The sequence below is a fragment of the Sardina pilchardus genome, chromosome 2 (assembly GCF_963854185.1).
Source record: "Sardina pilchardus chromosome 2, fSarPil1.1, whole genome shotgun sequence".
NCBI classification, from domain to species: Eukaryota; Metazoa; Chordata; class Actinopteri; order Clupeiformes; family Clupeidae; genus Sardina; species Sardina pilchardus.
The window spans coordinates 33,170,787-33,191,367 of record NC_084995.1 but is presented as its reverse complement, the minus strand read 5'-3'; the positions used below and the strand labels follow the sequence as shown (position 1 = coordinate 33,191,367).

The 20,581-nt window shown below is 43.0% G+C and overlaps 1 protein-coding gene across 1 annotated transcript in view; it reads left to right on the top strand.

Annotated features, from left to right (window-relative positions):
• Nucleotides 1-20,581, top strand: part of astn1 (astrotactin 1) — a 129,869-nt gene that overhangs the window by 14,058 nt on the left and 95,230 nt on the right. The window contains exons 4-8 of the mRNA XM_062527657.1: nucleotides 890-1,054; nucleotides 6,744-6,828; nucleotides 8,742-8,816; nucleotides 15,324-15,461; nucleotides 20,320-20,470. Coding sequence (XP_062383641.1) covers nucleotides 890-1,054; nucleotides 6,744-6,828; nucleotides 8,742-8,816; nucleotides 15,324-15,461; nucleotides 20,320-20,470 — 614 coding nt within the window. The remainder of the gene's footprint in view (nucleotides 1-889; nucleotides 1,055-6,743; nucleotides 6,829-8,741; nucleotides 8,817-15,323; nucleotides 15,462-20,319; nucleotides 20,471-20,581) is intronic.

The following is a 20,581-nucleotide window of genomic DNA, read 5'->3' as shown; positions in this document are numbered from 1 at the left end:
TGGGTCACGTACAGTATGTTGAATATTTCCGGGACTTCTTTGAAAATAGCTGTTTTGAGATAATGTGTGTTTTTTATTAGATGATTGCAAATTTGATCCTTGCTCTGAGATTGCTGTTGCTGTTTCTGCCTAATATCAGTACATCTAGCACTTATTTTAGAGAGTTGAAAATTATAAAAAAAAATATCAAGGCATATCAGAGTGGAGCTTCAAGGGTGCCATTCCTAGAGGGTTAATTGGTGACTCATTTCTCATTCTCTCTGGTGTGACTGAGTGGGTCCTCACGGTCAGCGCTATAGGAGGCAAGGGAGGGGACCCTTCGCTGTAGTTTGCGACGGCTCAGCAGAGCAGTGTGTGGCATCGCGAGTCTTCCACGGCTGAGCCGCCAGCTTGGCGGCACGTTGAGCTCAACTTACGGCTGGAAAGCTGTGCTCACGAGTGTCATCACTCCTGCTTATCCCGCGATCTCCCTAACGGGGCGCGACTTTCCGTTCCCGAGAACTGCAATGCGATCGCTTGACAACAAACGGCACCTCGCGAGCAGATGGTTTACATGCTGTCACTGGCACTGCCAGTGTGTTTAGCCGTAAAGCTTTTGCTGCTGCCACCTTGTTCATGCCAGCGAGATCATCACCTGTGAGCTCTAGGGGCTCGGGATGGGCTAGTGTTGCTGTGCGGTCGTCCTTCCTGTCCGCCTTGTTCTCTTTCTCATTCTCTCTCTCTCTCTCTCTCTGTCTGTCTCTTTCTCTCTCTCTCTCCCTCTCTCCCTGTCTGTCTGTCTGTCTGTCTCTCTCTCTGTCTCTCTATCTCTCCCCCTCTCTCTGTCTGTCTGTCTGTCTGTCTCTCTCTCTCTCCCTCTGTCTCTCTCTCTCCCTCTCTCTGTGTGCAGGCTCCAGGTTCATTCTGCAACAGGGCAGTCAGCTGGAGGCGTCGGATTGGCTGAACCCGGCGCAGGTGCTGATCTATTACCAGAACGAGAGCGGGCCCTGGATCCACGAGCTGTGCGGCCGCCGCCTGCTGGACCCCTGCGAGCACCAGTGTGACCCGGAGACAGGTGCGGGATTCCGCCTGCCCACATGCCAAGACGGTCCTCCTCACTACGCACACACACGTGTCGTGCAGACACACACACACACACATGCACACACACAGACACACGCACACACACACACACACAGACACACAGACACACACTCATGTACACAGACACACACACACACACACACACACACACACACACACTCACACACACATACACACACACACTCATGTACACAGACACACACACTCGAGTCCCTCCCTCACTCACGCTAATGCTAACAACACACACACACACACACACACACACACACACACACACACACACACACACACGCACACACACACACACTCACACATACTCTCTCTCTCTCTCTCTCTCTCACTCTCTCTCTGTGTCTCTCTCTCCCTCTCTCTTAGCAAAGATATCCATGAGTCACTGGCTGGAAATGCCCTTTGACACTTCCCCTTATGTCACTGTTAGCATTGTGGGAAATTAATTGTCCACTTTCATCATGTGCCAGATGAGCCACGAGGATGATGAGTCGGCATTTATGTAATTAGCCCTGGAAAAAAAGCCTGTGATATAAATATTCCCAAAGCAGGTGTTCTCTGGAGAAATGTTGCTCTGTCAGCAGAGCTTGCGTACCGTACACCAAATGTTCTCCGCGCTCCCCCTTTTCCACGGTAAAAAGTCAGTGTCTGCGCCGCCGAGTCCTCGTCACGGCGCTCCCCTTTCACGAGGCTCGCCGCCGCGCCGTGCTGTGTGGGACAGCCGGCTTAGCCACGATGCAGCCAGAGTTTAATTTGCAGCCTTATCCCTGGGCGGCGTTCCTGAGCGAGCAGTCTGGAGTAATGAATGCTAAACTGTTCACGTGCTGAGAGCAGAGAGAGAGGAAAACTGGGCCCCAGAGTCCTGACAATGGGTGGATAGGGGCTTTGGTGTGAATTGCATCTCGGCATCTGTTGCTGGATGGGCGGTGCACTACATATGCCGAGGGGACGCTGAGAAGCCACACGAAGTTTAGACAGGTGCTTTAGACACATACACACAAAGCGATGGGCAGCAATCTAGATGGATAGTCTGAAATATGCCTGGACACACCTAATTTTTAGATCAACACACCCATAGGCGCTTGTATAGGTGAATGTATATCTGCATATGAACATATTTGATCAATGTGCACACCGGAATGTTTGTTCTAACGCCATTGGTCACAAACTAGTGAGTAACCTTAAATGCCACTTATGTTCTTAAGTGGCATGGTTAAAAAGTAATGAATAATATTTGCAATGCCACGTACTTGCATGAGAAAAACATAGCATCAGAAAATACATAATCATTAATAGTTATGTTAGTATTAAATGCCATTAGAACACCTTATCTATAATGGAACCAATTTCTGTATGCAGTGACCATGAGCACATAAGATCAATATGTTTAAATGTAGCATGGTACGCGCCTAGCTGTGTTACATATATGTATTGCTAAACAGTAAGTCGATTGCTAGGTCGATCCTGCGCTAACTAAGTTTGAATTAAGATTTCTATCCTCAGACATAACGCCCATGCTGCTACACAGTGCTTTTTACCCGACCCTTGCCCATGCGCGAAACGGTTCAAGTTCCCATCCACCTGCGCTGGCGATCTGAGCTGCCCACCTCTTCATTAGTATGACACAGGCAGCCTGAGTTGGGCTGAGGACATGAGTGCACTTCAGAGATATCCTGTCTATAATCAGTGGCAGGGATCCGTCTTCTCGCAAGAAATCATTTCTTGGAAAGTTCTCTTGCTCTCTTATTTGGATCCATAATTCAAAAGGATGGTGTCCCTGACGAGGGTGCTGAATCACAACTAGGCGATGGGGCTGACTCCCAAACAACATGTAAAAGATGAGTCTCGGGTGCAGGCGCACATCGGTAATTGCACTGTTCTTTTTTTTTTTTTTTTCGTGCGATGCAGTCCTAATGAAAGTCTCTGGAAAGATTGGAAGACACCGGGAAGCTGCAAGACAGCCTCAATCAAACCCAGAGCACATACTGATGAAAGCAGAGATGGTTTATGACAAAAACAGCAGCCCTCACGAACATGAAAAGAGCCTGTGAATTTCATCCACAACGCTGTGTGGGGGATTGGGGTGCAAGTGGAGGCAAGGGTGGGGGTCTGTGCAGTGGGGTGGCAGGCACTCTGCAGCCGTATAGGCCTCCAACCAGGGCAACTCTGCCCATTCGCCCTCCAGCTCAAAGCACATTTATTAAGACAGGAGCACACTGTGCTGCGTCTCGGGTTTTCACTGTTGCCTGATCCTTGCGCTTTAGTTCCATTAATTTGACTGAAAAATGGATCTACCGCAGGCTCTATCTGGGGTCGTGTTGTGAGGGGAATTAGGCATTCATTAATAAACAATGAGACAGAGCTTCCAGTCAGCAGCCAGTTGGAGGGACTTTTTTTTTTTTAATCACATGACCACAAACAATAGGCCAGAACTGCTCAGCCACACACACACATGATTTTGCACAGTTAGCTTTCTTTGACTTTTTGCCTCTTCACGCTCCTTAGTGATGCGAGTCAAGAATTCTGTTGCCCAAGTACCTGGCATCAACTGGTGTTGAACAAATGTATTTGTTCTTTGGCCCATAGCACAAATGGTACTAGAGTTGGAGCCAGGGACTGTAAACCCAGCCAAAGAGCAGTGCCTTAATGCAATTGTGTGTTTTGCCTTCCACCAGCATGTGCCTTTAATTAACCACTAATTATATAGTTGTCAAATAAACAGACTAGCTGTCTCCCTCGTGGCCCGTCCAGCAAGGAGAATCTTTTATCCCGCATTGCTGCCAGACAGCAAATCTCTGTGTTGTATTTAACTTTCATGTTTTCTGCATTTTTACTGCCACAATTCATTTTGTATAATTTATTAAGAGGATTTTGGATACCTATTGATGTCTGAATAAATTATGCATGGTAACAAATGAAGCTATTCACTTTAGGGTTTAACGCTTTGGCTCACTGTGTTTCTGGAAGTTAGACAGTGAGTGTTAATACTGGTGGATTTGTCCCGTACTTGTCTACCATTACCTGCGACACATATTACATTCTCCATTGTAGAAGACTGTGGTCACTTCGTTAACATAGCACCAAATTATAACTCAGTTAAAACATAGTGTTGAGCATGCAAAATATCTCTGTAATTAATAGTGCTAAACTGACCTGAATAATGGTTTGTTTAATTAATAAACACATTGTGTTAAACAAAATAGTTAATGACAGGTGATTAGTATGCTGTGGGCGAAATTACCTGCAGTTGCTCAGGTTTTTTCTGTCAATTTTATGCAGCTTGCCTCTCGCACTGAATCCGATGGCGTATCAACTCAGTACTAGGGAAGTTAAATAAATGCCACGACTTCAGCGCAAATGATTAACTTCTCCAGTCGGCTGGTGTCATTATAAACAAATAATTGAACTTAAATTGGATTTCCGTTCCTATTTTATCATGCTGCAATAGCTTGTAATTCTAAGGGGGTGGCTCACAAATGTAAATGTGCAACCTCCAATCCCCACTTCTGGTGAGCTAATCCATACTCTTACTGATTATTTCAGCTTCATCTGGTTGAGGTGTTACGTTAGGTTTGAGTGGGTGGCCTGTAAATGCGATGCCAAACTGAAATGCACACATATCTCTGAGACGAAATGCAAACACGAATTAAGCCGGGACAGTGCAAAAAAACCATCAAAGTTCATTCACACCAGAGCACATCAAATTGCAATATCAGAAAAATCTAAATGAGATATTTTTTCCCCCAAATCATACATGTTGGAAGCCTTTCACCAAGACTTAGTCGGTGTGGGGACAATGCTCCCTCCATAACATGACAGTACAGTGGATTCAAGTCGGGCCATTTCTGATTGGTTAGTGTGTCTCATACAGGAAGAGCTCAGCTCTGCTGATTGGTGAGTGTGACTGTATATCACACAAGGAGGTGGACTGGACATGATTAAAAAATAAAAACATAGATTACATCATTTACAATTGGGTCAAAGTTGTGAGCTGCATGATTAATTGCAGTCTTGGCAATTTGCTAATTGCATCAGTTAAAATTGCAATTACAATTAAAAATTGATACATCTTTCAGTCCTACTCAAAAGCCTCCGTTAAAAAAATGATTATGCAAATCAGGGGACACATACTTTAGCCATCCACATTTGCTTTTTTGCAAAGTACACAGTGAGACCCAATGTGATCCAATTACTGAATAGAGTCTTACCTTTCCTATCTGGCTGACATTTCTTGTTCATGTAGGATGTAGCCTTCCATCCTTTCAGATTAGTTACGCTTTCTCTGGCGCTCAGACATAGATTAATTTAGTATTTTTTCCCAAAATTAAAGAAGGATTATAGTATTACATAGATGTGACATCAGGATATTTAATGGTCTGTAATGATACACGGGTGTAAGATTTCATATGGTGTGATGTAATGGTATAATGACATTCAGCTACACCTACACAAGGTTCATGTTACACGTTACAGAACAGCATTGCAAAGACGATACCCCCCCCCCCCCCCACACACACACACACACATTATATGGAACCCCACTGGCACAGCCGCCTGCATTCCCTATGCCCTCAATGCCCATCCTCCTGTCCCTTATCTGCTCAACAGCCACTTTTACCAGCCCTCCCTCACACACACACACACACACACACACACACACACACACACACACACACACACACACACACACGCCTCACTCTTCTTTCCGGGCCGCATCCCCATCAGTCTTGCTGTGGAGACAAATGGCAGGCGATGGCATCTGCTGCGCGCCGTGACAGCGGGCATCAGCGGAGGAGAGAGAGAGTGACTGGCCCGCGCCGTGATGGCTGAAATAAGCGCCGGTGATTAGAGGGCTGATGGAGGGGATCTGTGCCGCGCCGGCACCCGCTCCCGCTCCGCTCCTCCTCGACTCGATTCTCTCCGCTCGCCTCACCTCAGCCCAGTTCAACAACAGGACGTGACAGCATAGAAACAGACAGGGCTGTCATGGGGTCAAGGGTCGTTAGCTGAGACCCACACACACACACACACACATATCTTTTCAACCACCATGCCACTGCCAGATCATGCTGTAAGCACAGAGAGTTCCCTCCACACGCAAGGCGTCTCACTTGCGTTTGGTAAAAAAAAACGTTTCGGGACGATTTCGATGTGTCTGCAGTTAAACCTCTAAGGGTGCGCCTCATCCACGGCCATATGCTCCAAAAAGGAGTTAGCATTAACATGGCATTCCACATACCGCACAACATCTGCCCAAACATGTTCCACACAGTTACAGCTCACAAGTACGCCTAAGGTGTTTTTCAGCTCCTTTTTGGTCGCAAAATGAACGATAATGTCTTTTTTTTTTTTTTTTTTACCTAACATAACAGCTCAGAAATTCTCTTTTGAATACCTCACGCCTGGAGCCCTGAAATTGCTTCTGTAAGTTGAATAGCCACTTGGTCTGCCGAAGACATGGCCATCAACTGCCATTTGGGAGAGGCTATAGAGACCTGAAGTGGTCAGGATGATAGCAGCCGGCCCAACTGATATGCTCGACTGGATTGCTCCCTAAGGCCAAACATGGCAATTAAGACTCATTAGATGTCTTTGTAGAGCATTTGAACGACAATGTCATGATTGATATGCCTTGTTGCTGTTTTTCCCAGGTGACTGTCTCTGTTTCGACGGCTACATGCGAGACCCCGTGCACAAGCATCTCTGTATTCGTAACGAGTGGGGTCCGAACCAGGGGTAAGGATCGACACTTTTCTCTCTGAGACACACATGACTGCGCTAGTGTGATGTTAGATTGGCAAATGTGCTTTCGGTAAAAAGGCGAGGCTTTTCTTTTCCTTAAGCTCTTCATCAGAACTAAATCGGCTCACCATACTTCCATAAAATTTGGCCAAACTTTTCTTGCTGCTGAAGACTTGTAAACTTTGAAAAGAGGAGGCAGATGGTTTGCCTCTTTGACAGTAAATGCTGAGATGTTTTGCATAGTCAGGAACCATGAGGAGTATAAAGGTCCTGGTGGTCACATTTTAGCACATCCCCAAACAGATGGCATCTTGTTAAGGAGGTGAAATCGTAAAAGCAAATCAGTGCATACATGGGCACCTCTTATTACCAATTAGTTTAACAAATGTTGTATGAGCAAGCCACCGTATGGCTGGAAACCCAATGTTCCGTTCCGTTAAGTGACATTGGAGAGTATTTAAGTCAAAACTTATATAATTCTCGTCAACCTTCTCACGCTTCTCACAGCCTCCCATCCAGCTGAGTTTTATATGGCGGCTAACGCTAATGGGGTGTCATGCTGTCGAAAAGAGTGCGTGATATGAACCTGTTTTAGGTGGATGTGTCACTCAGAAATGTTTTGATTACGACGCAGAGGTGAGGAAAAGCCTTGGCAATTTAATTGGGTGGGAGATTGAGGTGATGATGGCTGGTGCGATGGATCTGATAATTAGAGCTTAGATCGAAACAATCAGGAGCCTCACCTCTGGGAAGCAGAAGGGCTGGTGATGGAGGGTGCATGCTCATTTTGTCACGAGGTGCGAACGGCCTTTAATTGGGTCCGACTCCTAGGGGAGGAAGAGTCACAAGAAAGTCCAGTGCCCGTGTGCCATTGGAAGCCGGGTTGTGACAGCACCCGCCGTGCATTTGCAATTCTTTCACTTCATGGTTTTTGAACATCTAACTCTATTTTGGTCTATTAATATATGTAATAGCTTTTATTAGATTTGAATTCTTATTCTCATTAACGTTTTATTTCTGTATTGTTAATTTTCATTTAATTTATTTCTGTATTGTTTTTGAACAATACAGACTGTTTTAAAATAAGCAAAGGTAAAATGTGTAATGATTGTCATGCTTAATGTTAAGGTTAATGATTTGATTCCTTGCTTACATTACACATCATTACATTGGAAGTGAGGTTAATTTACGGTACGCGGTGATAATCACATCTGTGGTGAGGCAGCAGCTCATGGATTTAATGGCTGGTTTTGCTTAAAGCGAATCCTGTCAGCGATCAGCACTTCTCTTTGTGTTTGTCATGTTGTTGTGGAGAGATGTGACACCTCCTCACCGATGGGCGTATGTTGATCTCCACCCTCCCACCTTATGACCGCCAGTGTCTGTTAGCATGCATCAGCCCGTGTCACGACTGTGTTGAAGGGTGTCTCTTTCCCCCTCACACAGTAGGGCTGTTGCTAAAGCATAAATATCTAAATATATGTTTGTAAATAAATAAACTAAACAGTAAATATATATTTTTGTGTGTACCACTCTTGTGTCTGATATAGCAAATTCCATTGTTGCAGCATACGCTTCACAGATGAAATGCTCCAGCGCCGTGCCTGGTGTAGCCTGGTTATTAGCACCAAATCCCAGACACTGATTTGGGGCTCCTGCATGGTGTCCTTTCCTACCGGGCGTCCTTGTCCTGCATAACTGTGTCCAGTAACACACAAGACGTGGTTGCTGTCAGATTTTTAATTGACAATGTGATGAGACTGGCTGGAGAGGCGGCTCCATTAAAATTTGATCTGAAACAGCATGATTGTACTTCAGCAAGATTTCAGCCGGTGCTTCTCGTGGTTCTGCTTTCTCTACTAAGGTGTCTGTGTCTGTTTCGTTTTTGTGCCTTGTGTCGTCTGCAGCCCCTGGCCCTACACCATTTTCCAGCGCGGGTTTGATCTGGTGATGGGAGAGCAGCCATCCGATCGCATTTTCAGGTGAGACAGAGAGCTGAGAAGGCATTTCATCTTGTTCTTGGATCAGGCTTTGGTTGTGGCTATGAAACTCATCCCAGAGGTCACAGCTTTGGGGGAAACTAAGCATGAAATGATGCCACACATTTTCGCTTGATAGTGCACCGCAATGATCTGGTTTCTCACATTTTTCTCCTCTCCTCCTGTTTTTTTGTGGCTCGAAAGTCACTGCTTGTTTCACCGGTCACCTGTTAGACATTGAGCATAGAAAAGATGCATTACTTCTTTTTTTCTCATCTTCCATGTTGAGTTCTGGTCAGGCTTAGGTCTTATATGAAAGTATTTTCTTTCATCTTAAATTCACCCCTCCAAATGAATCAAATTTGCACCTAGTTACGTTGGTTGTTTTCAAAAGAACTGGGTATTATTTTCTTTATAAATCTTACAGTAAGTTGTGTTTTGTACTATAATTTCACCTGTTTTTTTCAGAAAGCTGTACATCAAAATAGATAAATTGCACTAGATAAATTGCAATAGATAAAACAAAATGCGCCATTGATGACAATTCAAAACATGTTGACTGGAACCACAGGTTGTGATGGGGTGGTTGCTATTTACTGAAAATATTATCACTTAAGACTAATGACTAGTAACTAATTTGAGTTTTTTTTTTCTAAGAGGAACATTGTTCCTAATGTGTATTGTATATCAAAACCTTTTTTCCCTTTAGTGTTATCTGTAGGGGGCCTTGTCTGAAGGCTTTATTTCATAATCCATTTACATACCACAGGTAAATACCTCATGATGTCACCCTTCTCCACAGAATTCTGCTGAAACATTTGTGCTACAGCAGGTATCTAAATTGAAATGGGACAAGTGGCATGCTATTCAGCCTTGTGTTGCCATGGGCAGGCTAACTACCTTGAAAGTTGCACAGATGGCCATGTGTTGCATCTCTGAGTCAGAAAATATGTTTTTAAGTAGAATTTTTAAAAAGGTTGCCTCTTTTGGTCTCTGAGCAGACATTAGCATTTGAGCACCTTACTTTAAGGATATATTTCATTACAAATTAATTGAACGATTAAGTATTAAGCATATGGCACAACTTAGGTCTTAAAAATGAAAAAATGCATGGTTACAGTTGTTTATTGAGAGAAACATAATGTTACTCATGTCTGAAATAACCTTTGTAGTGCCATTGTTCAGGATTCGGGCAAAGCTGAAGCGGAAATGTGACAACAATGAATATAGAACTAATTACAGGAATTTAGCCATAATCAAAGGCAGTTTTGGCTTTAAGATGTATTTTCGTGTTTTTGTTTTACATCTGTTAAATGTAATAGATTTAGTGATCTAATATGAGTGTGGACACTCATGTTTTGTAAGTGAGTATAAGCAATCAGAGAGGGTTAAAGGGGATAGTAATGAAGGATCTTTGGAGCAATGAATGACAAAGAATTTGGATCTCGGAACATACAGTAGTGCATGTTGAGACAGTCTTGAGGTCTGCACCTCTCTGCACGTTTCATAATGGCCACACAGCCAGCTCTGCATGCAGTATTATCCTTTACCTGAGCGCTGTGTCATTAATTATCCCTTATGCACATAGATAATGACCTCATGTCTGTCTTGATAGATTCCTTTTATTCTGCAAGGAAGGGGTATTTTTCTTCCATGCAGTAGATTGGGGTAGAGCTACCCTGGAAATGCTGTGCAGATGGATGGACCTCTGTTTGTTCACGATCACCTTGATGATTATTAAAGATGTTTCTTTGAAACATAACTCTGAATAATATTGAATTTAGAATGCCTTTTCTTTCTTCCTCACTGTCCATACATTATCCAATGACTGCCATTTTTTAGTACTGTGTAAACACATTGTCACGTTGAAGTATTGCTGGTTACGGGCTGCTGGTGAACGATGTAAACCCAGTCAAAATTGAAAGTAGGTACTGGATGCTGCAAAATTAAAACCTAAATAGAGAAATAATATAACTTTAATAGACTTGCCCCGCTGTAATCACTTGCAGGAATCCATCACTTGGGAGCCTTGGTTCATATAACAGTAGAGGTGGAGACAGGGAAGGTAATTGGAGGGACATAATTAAGCCTTTCCTTTTATAGCAGTTTAATCATCTCATTTCTAAAGTGACTCTTAATGCACTGCGCTCCATGCCTTCCTGTGCCCTTTTGTTATGCTAAGTTTGCAGATATTAAATGCAAATCGAACAATTTGGAGGCAAAATACGCCAGGTCCTTTAAAAAGTTCCATTAACTATTCAATCACGATGCCTTTAATAGCCCAACCAGGCATGTGTATTATAGGAGTCAACATGACTATATTGTTCAGCTAAATAATTCCGTATACCGGTAATTGATTAGTAACATACTGTATGGGAACTCGTTAGTTTGTGGATTGCTCAGTCGTGTTGTGCACATAGACAGTCAGAGGAATGGAAAGAGCCACTCCGTGGGACTTGAATAGAGAGAGGCAAAATGGAATTGAGCCAGTTTCCTGTTGGGGACTGTTTGTACTGCGCAACCTCAAGGACAGTTTGGTGACATAGACATGATGCTGAGCAACACAGTCATTTGCCTGGCAGCTGCGCTCAGGAAATTGAGAAGCTTTAGTATGTCTAGAGTTGGAGTTGGTAGGCGATTTGTTCCAACCTTTTGTGACAATCCAACAAAAGATCCTCTAATTGTTTATTTTTGGATGTTTTGGTCTATGGCTTTCCCGTGGGTTCTTCCCCAGATTTGCCTTTGAGCTTTTTATTCAGAATAATTTGCTAGTAATAATTTACTTCTCTCCTGTGCGATTGAAAGTTGCATGTTCCTGATATCATCTTTAGCATTGGTTAGAAGGGGACCACTAGGGGGCTATGAAGCAAAATAAAAAGTTATGGAGCCAGTCATACAATGTTGTATAGTATTTCTATTGAAATGGCCACATAACAGCTTAAAACACTTCAGATGTAGAAGTTTTTTTTTATGTCAAAGTGATGGCAAAATGAATGTGGGGCCAATGGAGTGCTAATGCTAGGTGGTCACATATTAGCCTCAATCCCTTCCATAGATAGTACACTTTCTGAACGTTCGCCTTTGGTTGTATCCAGCACATTTGGTCTTCAACAGCATGAATGTTCAGTGTTTCCTGATACCTTTCATTCTCTCAAGCTGAAGAGTTTGCTATCCACGCTGTTTAGACTAAGAAATACACTAACACAAGCTGGCTTGTATTGGCAGACTTAGATGTCCTTTCCTCTTACGGAGACATGTGTTGTTGACCAAGGTTGTAATTGGTTGAAACAGTCCCTTATCAGTTGTCTTTGCACGTGTCGCAGCAAAGCCCATCTTTTCACACACAGTTGACATCGAAGAGGTAAATCTCTGACCATCCAGCCAACTGTTTGCATCTAATGAATGACACCTTCACTAGCAATTGTGGCTACTGTGTCTAGGGGCAGAGTGTAGGGAGGCTGGAGGGTCCACCTCCTAAACCCAAACACTGGACTAAAATTCTGCTCTGGTTCACTGAACGTCCAAAATGTTCATACGCAAAGAACAATATTATAGTGTTATTTATGGATGGGAAAATATTGTTACTTGAAAAAAAAAAGTAAAATACTTGATATATGATATGATTGTTATCTATCTTTTGCCAAATCAAAATGTTTTTCCTTTTTTACATAGGCATATCCTAGAATTCCATCTACCCCCCAACCCCACCCACACACCCCCACACTAAGTGCATTCCCCCCACTCTCTGAAAATATTGGTCGTAAGTCGGATCACACAAGGGATTTCATGAAAATCATTTTCCATGAATGCATTGATTTTTCTTTTGGAGCTTATCCTGTAACATATATCCATAAGATTATGGACACCTGACCTCGTGCCGTCCTCGATCGTTCCCTGCTGAGTTTTTTCATTATGCTGGGATAAGATTTTCCTCGCCCTTGCATCTCATAATGCACATATACAATGCCAGTGCCACCACACTGCTCCTGACATTCACAATTTTGCATCTCTAGCTTTTTATAAAAAGCATAAAATTGCAGACTGAAGCTACCAATTTCAGTTCAATTAAATTGACTACAGTTATTTATCCCAGATGGGCAAGTCCAGAGAAATATTGTATAGTAAAGGATACGCAACATGATGTAAAAAAACACAGAACACAATGTACAATAGCAGGGAGTAGTAGTAGAGATAGTACAATGCAACTGTGACAAAAAAAAACATATGACAAATGATGTCCAGCAGTGCTGAGAGTCTTAAGCTAGAGAGGTGGTGGCTGGGAACAGGACATCAGAGGCTCTGATTGTTCCAGATGTTTCCTATAAGCTCTGAACGCAGATGTTGTGTGCTGTTGATAGCTGTGAAATAATCAGTTTGTTGTTCATTCATGTTTGGGCTTTAGTTTTTTTTTTTGTTGTTCAGATTATTTCACGAGTGCTCAGAGGGATTGTTCTCAACTGTTTATCTACAGTAGAGTACCACTCATGTGCTGTGTATGAGCGTGTATGTATAATCAGAGAGAGTGTGACGCCGGAATCTAATCGCAGAGCGGTTCGTTCTAACTGCGTGGGAATAATGTCCTTCCTTTGACATGGGCAACGTTAAGCAGTGTTACAGTAGCACATAAAAAGCAGTCCCTCTGTAAGTGTATCACTCATCATAAGGTGTTGCTGCTGTCCCTTCTATCTAAGGCATCAACACAGACCCAGCATTGCCATCGTAGAACACAGATCTAACCCATAGGAACCAGACCTACTGCTGTTTTGAATGATCATGTTAAGCTTCGGCTCCTGTGTGCATACTGTATGCCACACAGCCTTACATAATGCCAGGGGCTGCAAGTGGACGGCAGGATGTCCATTTAGCATTCAACATTTCCCTTCGCCCATCTGGCAGTGTTTGTTGGCTTACATGTTTTGAAACATGTTCATCATCTTAAATAAATGAATGAACAAACGAATAAAGAAGGAACTAGAAAAGCACTCAGAGAGCGCAGACCTCCGCCTGTATTGTTCTTCCTAGGTTGTCATACATTTGAGCCTAAACTATTCAGATTGCCACCACGTGGCCATACCATGCAATTACACCGCCAAACGAAAAACATTAACGCCTCCGGAATCCCGATGGTAATACAGATCACTCCCAAAATGTAATCGTTTCTTTCTGACCTTCCCTGAAAATGTCATCGAAATCCATCCATTGCTTTTTGAGTTATCTTGCTAACAGACAGACAGACAGACAGACAGACAAACTAACCCCGATGAAAACATAACCTCGTTGGTGGAGGTAATTAACATTTTCCAGTTTACTCCACAATTGAGATGGATAAACATGTACAGATGCAGTGGTGACTCAAGCAATACTCAGGCAACTATAGGCTACCCATCCTGAGAAATGATGGAGTGCTTGACAGCTGCAAGTAAGTCTAGTCTTATGCCGTCAGTCAGTCAGTATGCGCAGCAAAGCTGACTTGCCCCGTCATAGGACTGTTTATACGTGCCAGCATCACTGTTTTCTTTTTTTGATATATATTGTGGTATTATGTACACATTCCTGCCACATTAGATGATTTGATTAGATTAGATTCACAAGTACAAATACACCACATGCCTTAGAATATAACATGCACATAAAAAAAATAATTTACAACAGTCAATGCAAAGGTTATTTTATTTTATTTAGAATTAAGGTACAAAGGGACATACAGTAATTTCAGTAGGTAAACATTCTGTATGCTATATCGGAGGGCCAGCCACTTGCAGTACATCCTCTTCCCTTTTGGTCATAGCCATAGGCCTATTCATACAGTATAAATGGAATTAGTTTTTTGAACTTTAGACACACAGTAGATGATAGGAGATTCAGAACCATGCATGGACGCGGTTGTTATGTGCTTAAGAAAGACATCTCCAAAACTTACCTCAACCCAGATATCTCCAAAATGTTCTCCACCTTTTCTGTGTGGCGTGACAGCCAATGTAAAACAAAAACAAACAACAAAAAAAGTGTCTAATCCATTTCATTGAAATTCTGTTAGCACATCCTCAGCAGTGTCCGAGGCTCACAGCAATCTCATTTAAAGAATTAAAACACGAGTGTGAAAACACTGCTCCATCTGCTCGAGGCGTTACAAATCCTGTTTGAGTGCCCAGGAAAAAAAAACGAGACCCGCGACTTATTTTGTGTGTATGATTGTGTGAATGTCTGCATGTGTTGGTGTGTGTGTGTGTGTGTGTGTGTGTGTGTGTGTGTGTGCGCGTATGTCTGTGTGTGATTCTGTGATTTTGTGAGTGTGCGTGCGTGTGTGTGTGTGTGTGTGCGTGCGTGCGTGTGTGTGTGTGTGTGTGTGTGTGTGTGTGTGTGTGTGTGTGTGTGTGTGTGTGTGTGTGTGTCTGTGTCTGTGTGTGTGTGTGTGTGTGTGTGTGTGTGTGTGTGTCTGTGTGTGTGTGTGTGTGATCATATGCCTGGTGTGTGTGCCTGTCTAAGACCAGCATGCGTTGTGTTTTCCAGGTTCACCTACACACTGGGTGAAGGCATGTGGCTGCCGCTGAGCAAAAGCTTTGTGATCCCGCCAGCTGAGCTGGCCATCAACCCCTCAGCCAAGTGCAAGACAGACATGACTGTCATGGAGGACGCTGTGGATGTCAGGTGAGTGCTCCCCTCCCCCCACACACACACACACCATCTGTGCCTGAATTCGCCAGAATCCTCAAGAAAACACTGAGGGGGAAAAAAAGTGCTGTGTTTGTGCCACACTGAGAAAGTTTGTGGCGCCGTTACATATCCGCTACATCCGGTGACATTGACAAGTTGGCACAAAAAAGATCCTCTTCCGGCTGTAAATCTCTCGGCCGGCCGAGTGGATAACTCGTTTGTAGTTCTGAGGCCACAGAGTCCACAAAGGCCTGTCAGACGGAAGGGCTCTGAGGAAGCATTTATATTTTATCTTCATTACGCTTCTGATACAATTGTTTTAATATGTCAGCTTTAAAAGATGGATCAGTGGATTATGTGGTGTGTGTGTGTGTGTGTGTGTGTGCGCGAGGCCCTGATGCCTTTGATCTTTTCCTGCTTTTGTTCAACATTACGTGCCGTAGAGCTGATGTCAGACGCTGCAATTGTTATAGCCACCGCAATGACAGGCTGTTTCTTCATGCTCTCTACAGCAAACTCTCGTCACGTCACATTTCACAAATATAGGCTTTTTTGTGTTATGTAAATCCGTACATTATCTGAATAAGACAGACAAGTCCAGAGGAACTCCAGATTGCATATTTATTTCATGGGAAAACATTGCAATTTAATGAAAAAAAGCATTTCAGTGTCTCTCTTGATGTGCCCTGCTGTGATTGTGTGATTTGTATAGCCTTTGTAAAAGCAGAACCATCTGCTTGACTTCCTTTGACCACATGACCTTGAAGGCTGATCTCTTAATTGTGCCTCTCTGTCAAATCCTGACCTTCAAAATTTTACAAGGGAAAGCGAAAATTCCCCTCTGGACACATTTTTGTGCATGATTTATGACTGCTCAGGTTTTCCTTTTGAATGTTTCTCCACCAATCTCTATGTTCCGCATTCATGGAAAATGCTCCTGTATAAGTGATTGACTAAGAGAGCAAATCTTTTTTTGCTATGTCTATTCTGGGGAATGGTAGCTGGAATATAGAGAGTAAAGGAAAAACATGAACTGATGCTGTGGTTTGGTACGGCAAGAGTTTTAGATAGAGTCCAGTGTAAAACAGCCTTCTAAAATAATGGCCTCTGCCTCAACTGTTCTTGTGTACACTGTATTATTTGGATGTGCACATATCACCCAAATGTTTTATTTGTTTTCCATTGGAGCTTACTGTATCTTGATATTTTAGGGTTGTGTACCAAAACCCATGAGGAGTTCGAATAGTTTACTGAAGTAGCGCCTTGCCATTTTCAGAGTGTGAGAATACATCTGTTGTGTACTTGTTATTGGAGGAAGATCAAAGCACCTTTTTTGTGTTGTGTGCATGGCTGTTACCTTACAGACAGTATAACAAACACCTGAATTCACCATTGCTCTTATCAATATGTGTGTGTGTGTGTGTGTGTGTGTGTGTGTGTGTGTGTGTGTGTGTGTGTGCTCCTTGTGGGCCAGGCCTAGTGCAGGGTGCTTCATTTTTTGACCCGGGCGCTGTTGTGCTCACTGACATAATTTAATACAGCGGGGCCTTTCCACGCCGCCTGTGTATGAGAAAGTAATGGTGTGTGAGATTGAGGGTTAATACTGTCAGCCGGGGCATTTCATGGCAACACAGCTGGCAGAGTAATCCTTTAAGTGTGGGCTCCAAACAGCCCGAGATTATTTCCACTCCCCTGGAGCTAGGCCGGTGTAAATCAGGAGAGTCATCCGGGCTCCTCACAAAATGGGTTTTTGCTGTGTGATTGTTGCATTGAGACGTCTCAAACAGTCGTACGCTGCACTTCAGGAGTGCTGTTGGTTGGTATATTGGGTTTGCCCCTTATTGTATGGACTGAGCTATTTCAAACAGAAATGTATGTCACAGGGGCAGGTCTCACACACACACACACACACACACACACACACCAGTGCTGTATACTATTTCATGAAGAGAAAGCTAAGGGATGGAGAGAGAGAGAGAGAGAGAGAGAGAGAGAGAGAGAGAGAGAGAGAGAGAGAGAGAGTGAGAGAGAGAGAGAGAGAGAGCAGCTATCAAATTATATAATACATAGATGGCCAACGGGAATTCCATTTCAAGCTTGAAACATCCTGTTTATGAAGAATCCAGGTCAGTGGCTCCCAACACATAGTATCTCTAACCTTGAGATTAAAAACACATAAACTGAGTCACTCCTTCACCCAGAGGGTTTGAATGTATGTTATGTATCAAGCCCATATGCACAGTCCCAGTTGGACATGTCTCAGACCCATTCCTGTAACGTCTCCACTGCGTGTTTAGTCAGCAGTGCAAGCTTGTGTCGGCCTTTTAACCTGAACTCCAGTCTGCCCACATTATCTTTAAGATGCACTGGTTTATCTCTAATATGTCTAATGCGGAGACTATTGGAAAATGCACTCTTAGGAGAATAGATTCTTTGGACAAGGCTCAAGCCTTGTTCTAGATTAAATTATGCAGTGAATGGATATTTTGAAATCACCGAGCTCATGGACAAGGCGTAATCCTAGCGCTGGAAGCCAGACCATCATTTTTCATGTACTTTCATCAAGCACACACACACAGGCGCTGAATAAGGTGAGGCCGACTGGAAACATGGGCATATGCAAAGTGATGCAGGGAATTAAATTGGTCTTTAACAGAGCATTTTCAGTGTCCACATATGCTGGTCATTCACACTGAAATGAGTGATTATGCCCCTGGTGAAAGAGAGGAGAATAATACAAGGCAAATTGCAGGGTTGAAAAAAAAAAAGCGATTAGCAAGGCTGCATTTGTCCAAAATGAATGCCATGTCTGCATGCCAATTCAGATTTGTTAGTAGAGGTGACTTTTCCATTGCTTAAGTGCTCTTCTTCATTATGGCTTTGATTTAGGGTTAGGTTTTAATGCCCCCCCCCCCCCCCCCCATTAGAAGAAGGGAGTTGTCTTTCATACAGTATGTTGACTTTCATATGTTCGTCAGGAACAGAGGCTCTGTGTTGAGGTGTTAATTACGTCTCTCTCTCTCGACAGCCTGCCCCACTATCACAAAGAAGTTTTCTTTTTTCTTTTCTTTTCTCACAGTTGTGGTTTTTGATACAATTAGTCAAATTGTCTCATATCGCTGTCCAAACAGATGCCATTATGTCTCATTATGAAGACATTGCACATCTCACAGTCTTGCATTCATTTGCTAAAACTGTATGCCATCATAATAACAGTAGGAGTTCTCAACAAAGCCTAGTCTCATTGAAAAGGTGAAGTGCTGACAACTTTGCCAAATTCTTTTCCAGCGGAGCGAAGACTATTTGGTTTTACTTTTACTTTTTTTAATATTGCAATCAGATTTCAAGTCAAACCCTAAACTGGAGAGGCTAGCCGTAGGTCTGCATATACTGTATACTGTAAACATATAGATACACAGTAAATAAATACATTTGGAAGCAACTTTTTATGTCATCATATTATCACTGCATCCAATGTTGCTTCTCACTGCCGATGTGAGTGCCCTTGAAATAAACGTGCTTGTTATATTTTGATTACTTTGTAAGAAAGGAAGGGAATGGTCCAGAAGGTGGAAATGAGAACAACACATAGCGAGGCATCTGCTCTTTTATGAGCAAGCAAGGTGTACTTATTGAGAAATACAAGGATACGGCAATGGAGGAGTTCAAAAGGACACATTACACATTCTGAAGTTCTTCAAAACACTTAACACTCCATTGTTTATCTGACTAGTTGGATTGACTTTTTTTTTACGTAAGTATAAGAAGGCAAGACCATGACCAATTAAGCAGGGAAATTGGTTAGCAAGATAAAATCAGTTTTGTGCCACACACACGCACACCTACAAACACACACACACACACACACACACACACACACATACAGACCATTTTTTTTACACACACAATTTACAAAAAAAAACTGTGATAATAATAATGAAGCCTGAAACTTGTTTGTCTCTCCTGCTGCATACTGAGAGAAAAGAAAATCATATTTGCAAAACAACAGAGCAGGGCCATTTATCCTCTCCTTGGGCTAGCTTTGTTGCCATTGTTATTATGAATGTACTCCATTTGTAACAGCCGTTCCACTTAAGCACAGTGATTTAGTGTTTCAGAGAAAAAGTATTCCATGGAAAGGTCACTACTCAGCTCACTATTCGGCACCCGTTTTAATCAACAGTTCAGTTGAATGACTTCTGATGACGCACCTCATGCGGGCACGTGAAAATGACATGTGTTGGCGTTCTCAAGTTTTGCAGCTCTTTTCCAGGTGGAAGAGATCATTGTGAGGTTTTAGCAGGTGTTTTTGAAAAATGAGTGAATGCAGCCTAACTCATTGCTGGTATGAAGAGTGTCTCTGAATCTCTCTTCTCCTCAGACACCAACTGACTCAAGTTACTGTTTGAAGTCATGCCTTTGTCTTTGCTGGCATCATCAACATTTTAGGCCTGAGGTGGAATTTGATCTCAGAATTGATATGGTATATATGTGCTGCATCTGAAATGCCAAACTCTTTTTTTGCTCACAGTATTCAAGAATATTCCTTGCATCATACCAAGATCCACAGAAGTAGCATCCACCAAGCGAAAGTGGTTAATAATTCAAGTGGTGTTTATGGAATGGACATTTGAAACTGAAAATAGGATTGATCCTTTTTTCAATATATCTATCATCTTCTATGTAGGCCATTTGATCTCTCTGTATTATGCATAGTTATTACATTTTGTTGCGCAGAGTTGTTGTTTAACTAAACTTTGGTGGAAAGTAAGTGTGTGTAGATCTTGGGACTCATGAGGAGCGCTGCAGGCTGATGATTTGTTTCTGTCTGATTTGTTATTTCTTCACACAGAGAGGAGCTCATGATTTCCTCGTCCTTCGACAGTCTGGAGGTCCTGCTGGACTCGTTCGGTCCCGTGCGTGACTGCTCAAAGGACAATGGCGGGTGCAGCCGGAATTTCCGCTGCATCTCTGACCGCAAGCTGGACTCAACTGGCTGTGTGGTGAGCCATCTAGTTGTCTTCTACTGTATTCTCTCTCTCTCTCTCTCTCTCTCTCTTTCTCTCTCTCTGCATTCTCTACCGTCTCTCTTTTTCTCCATCTCCAATCCCTAG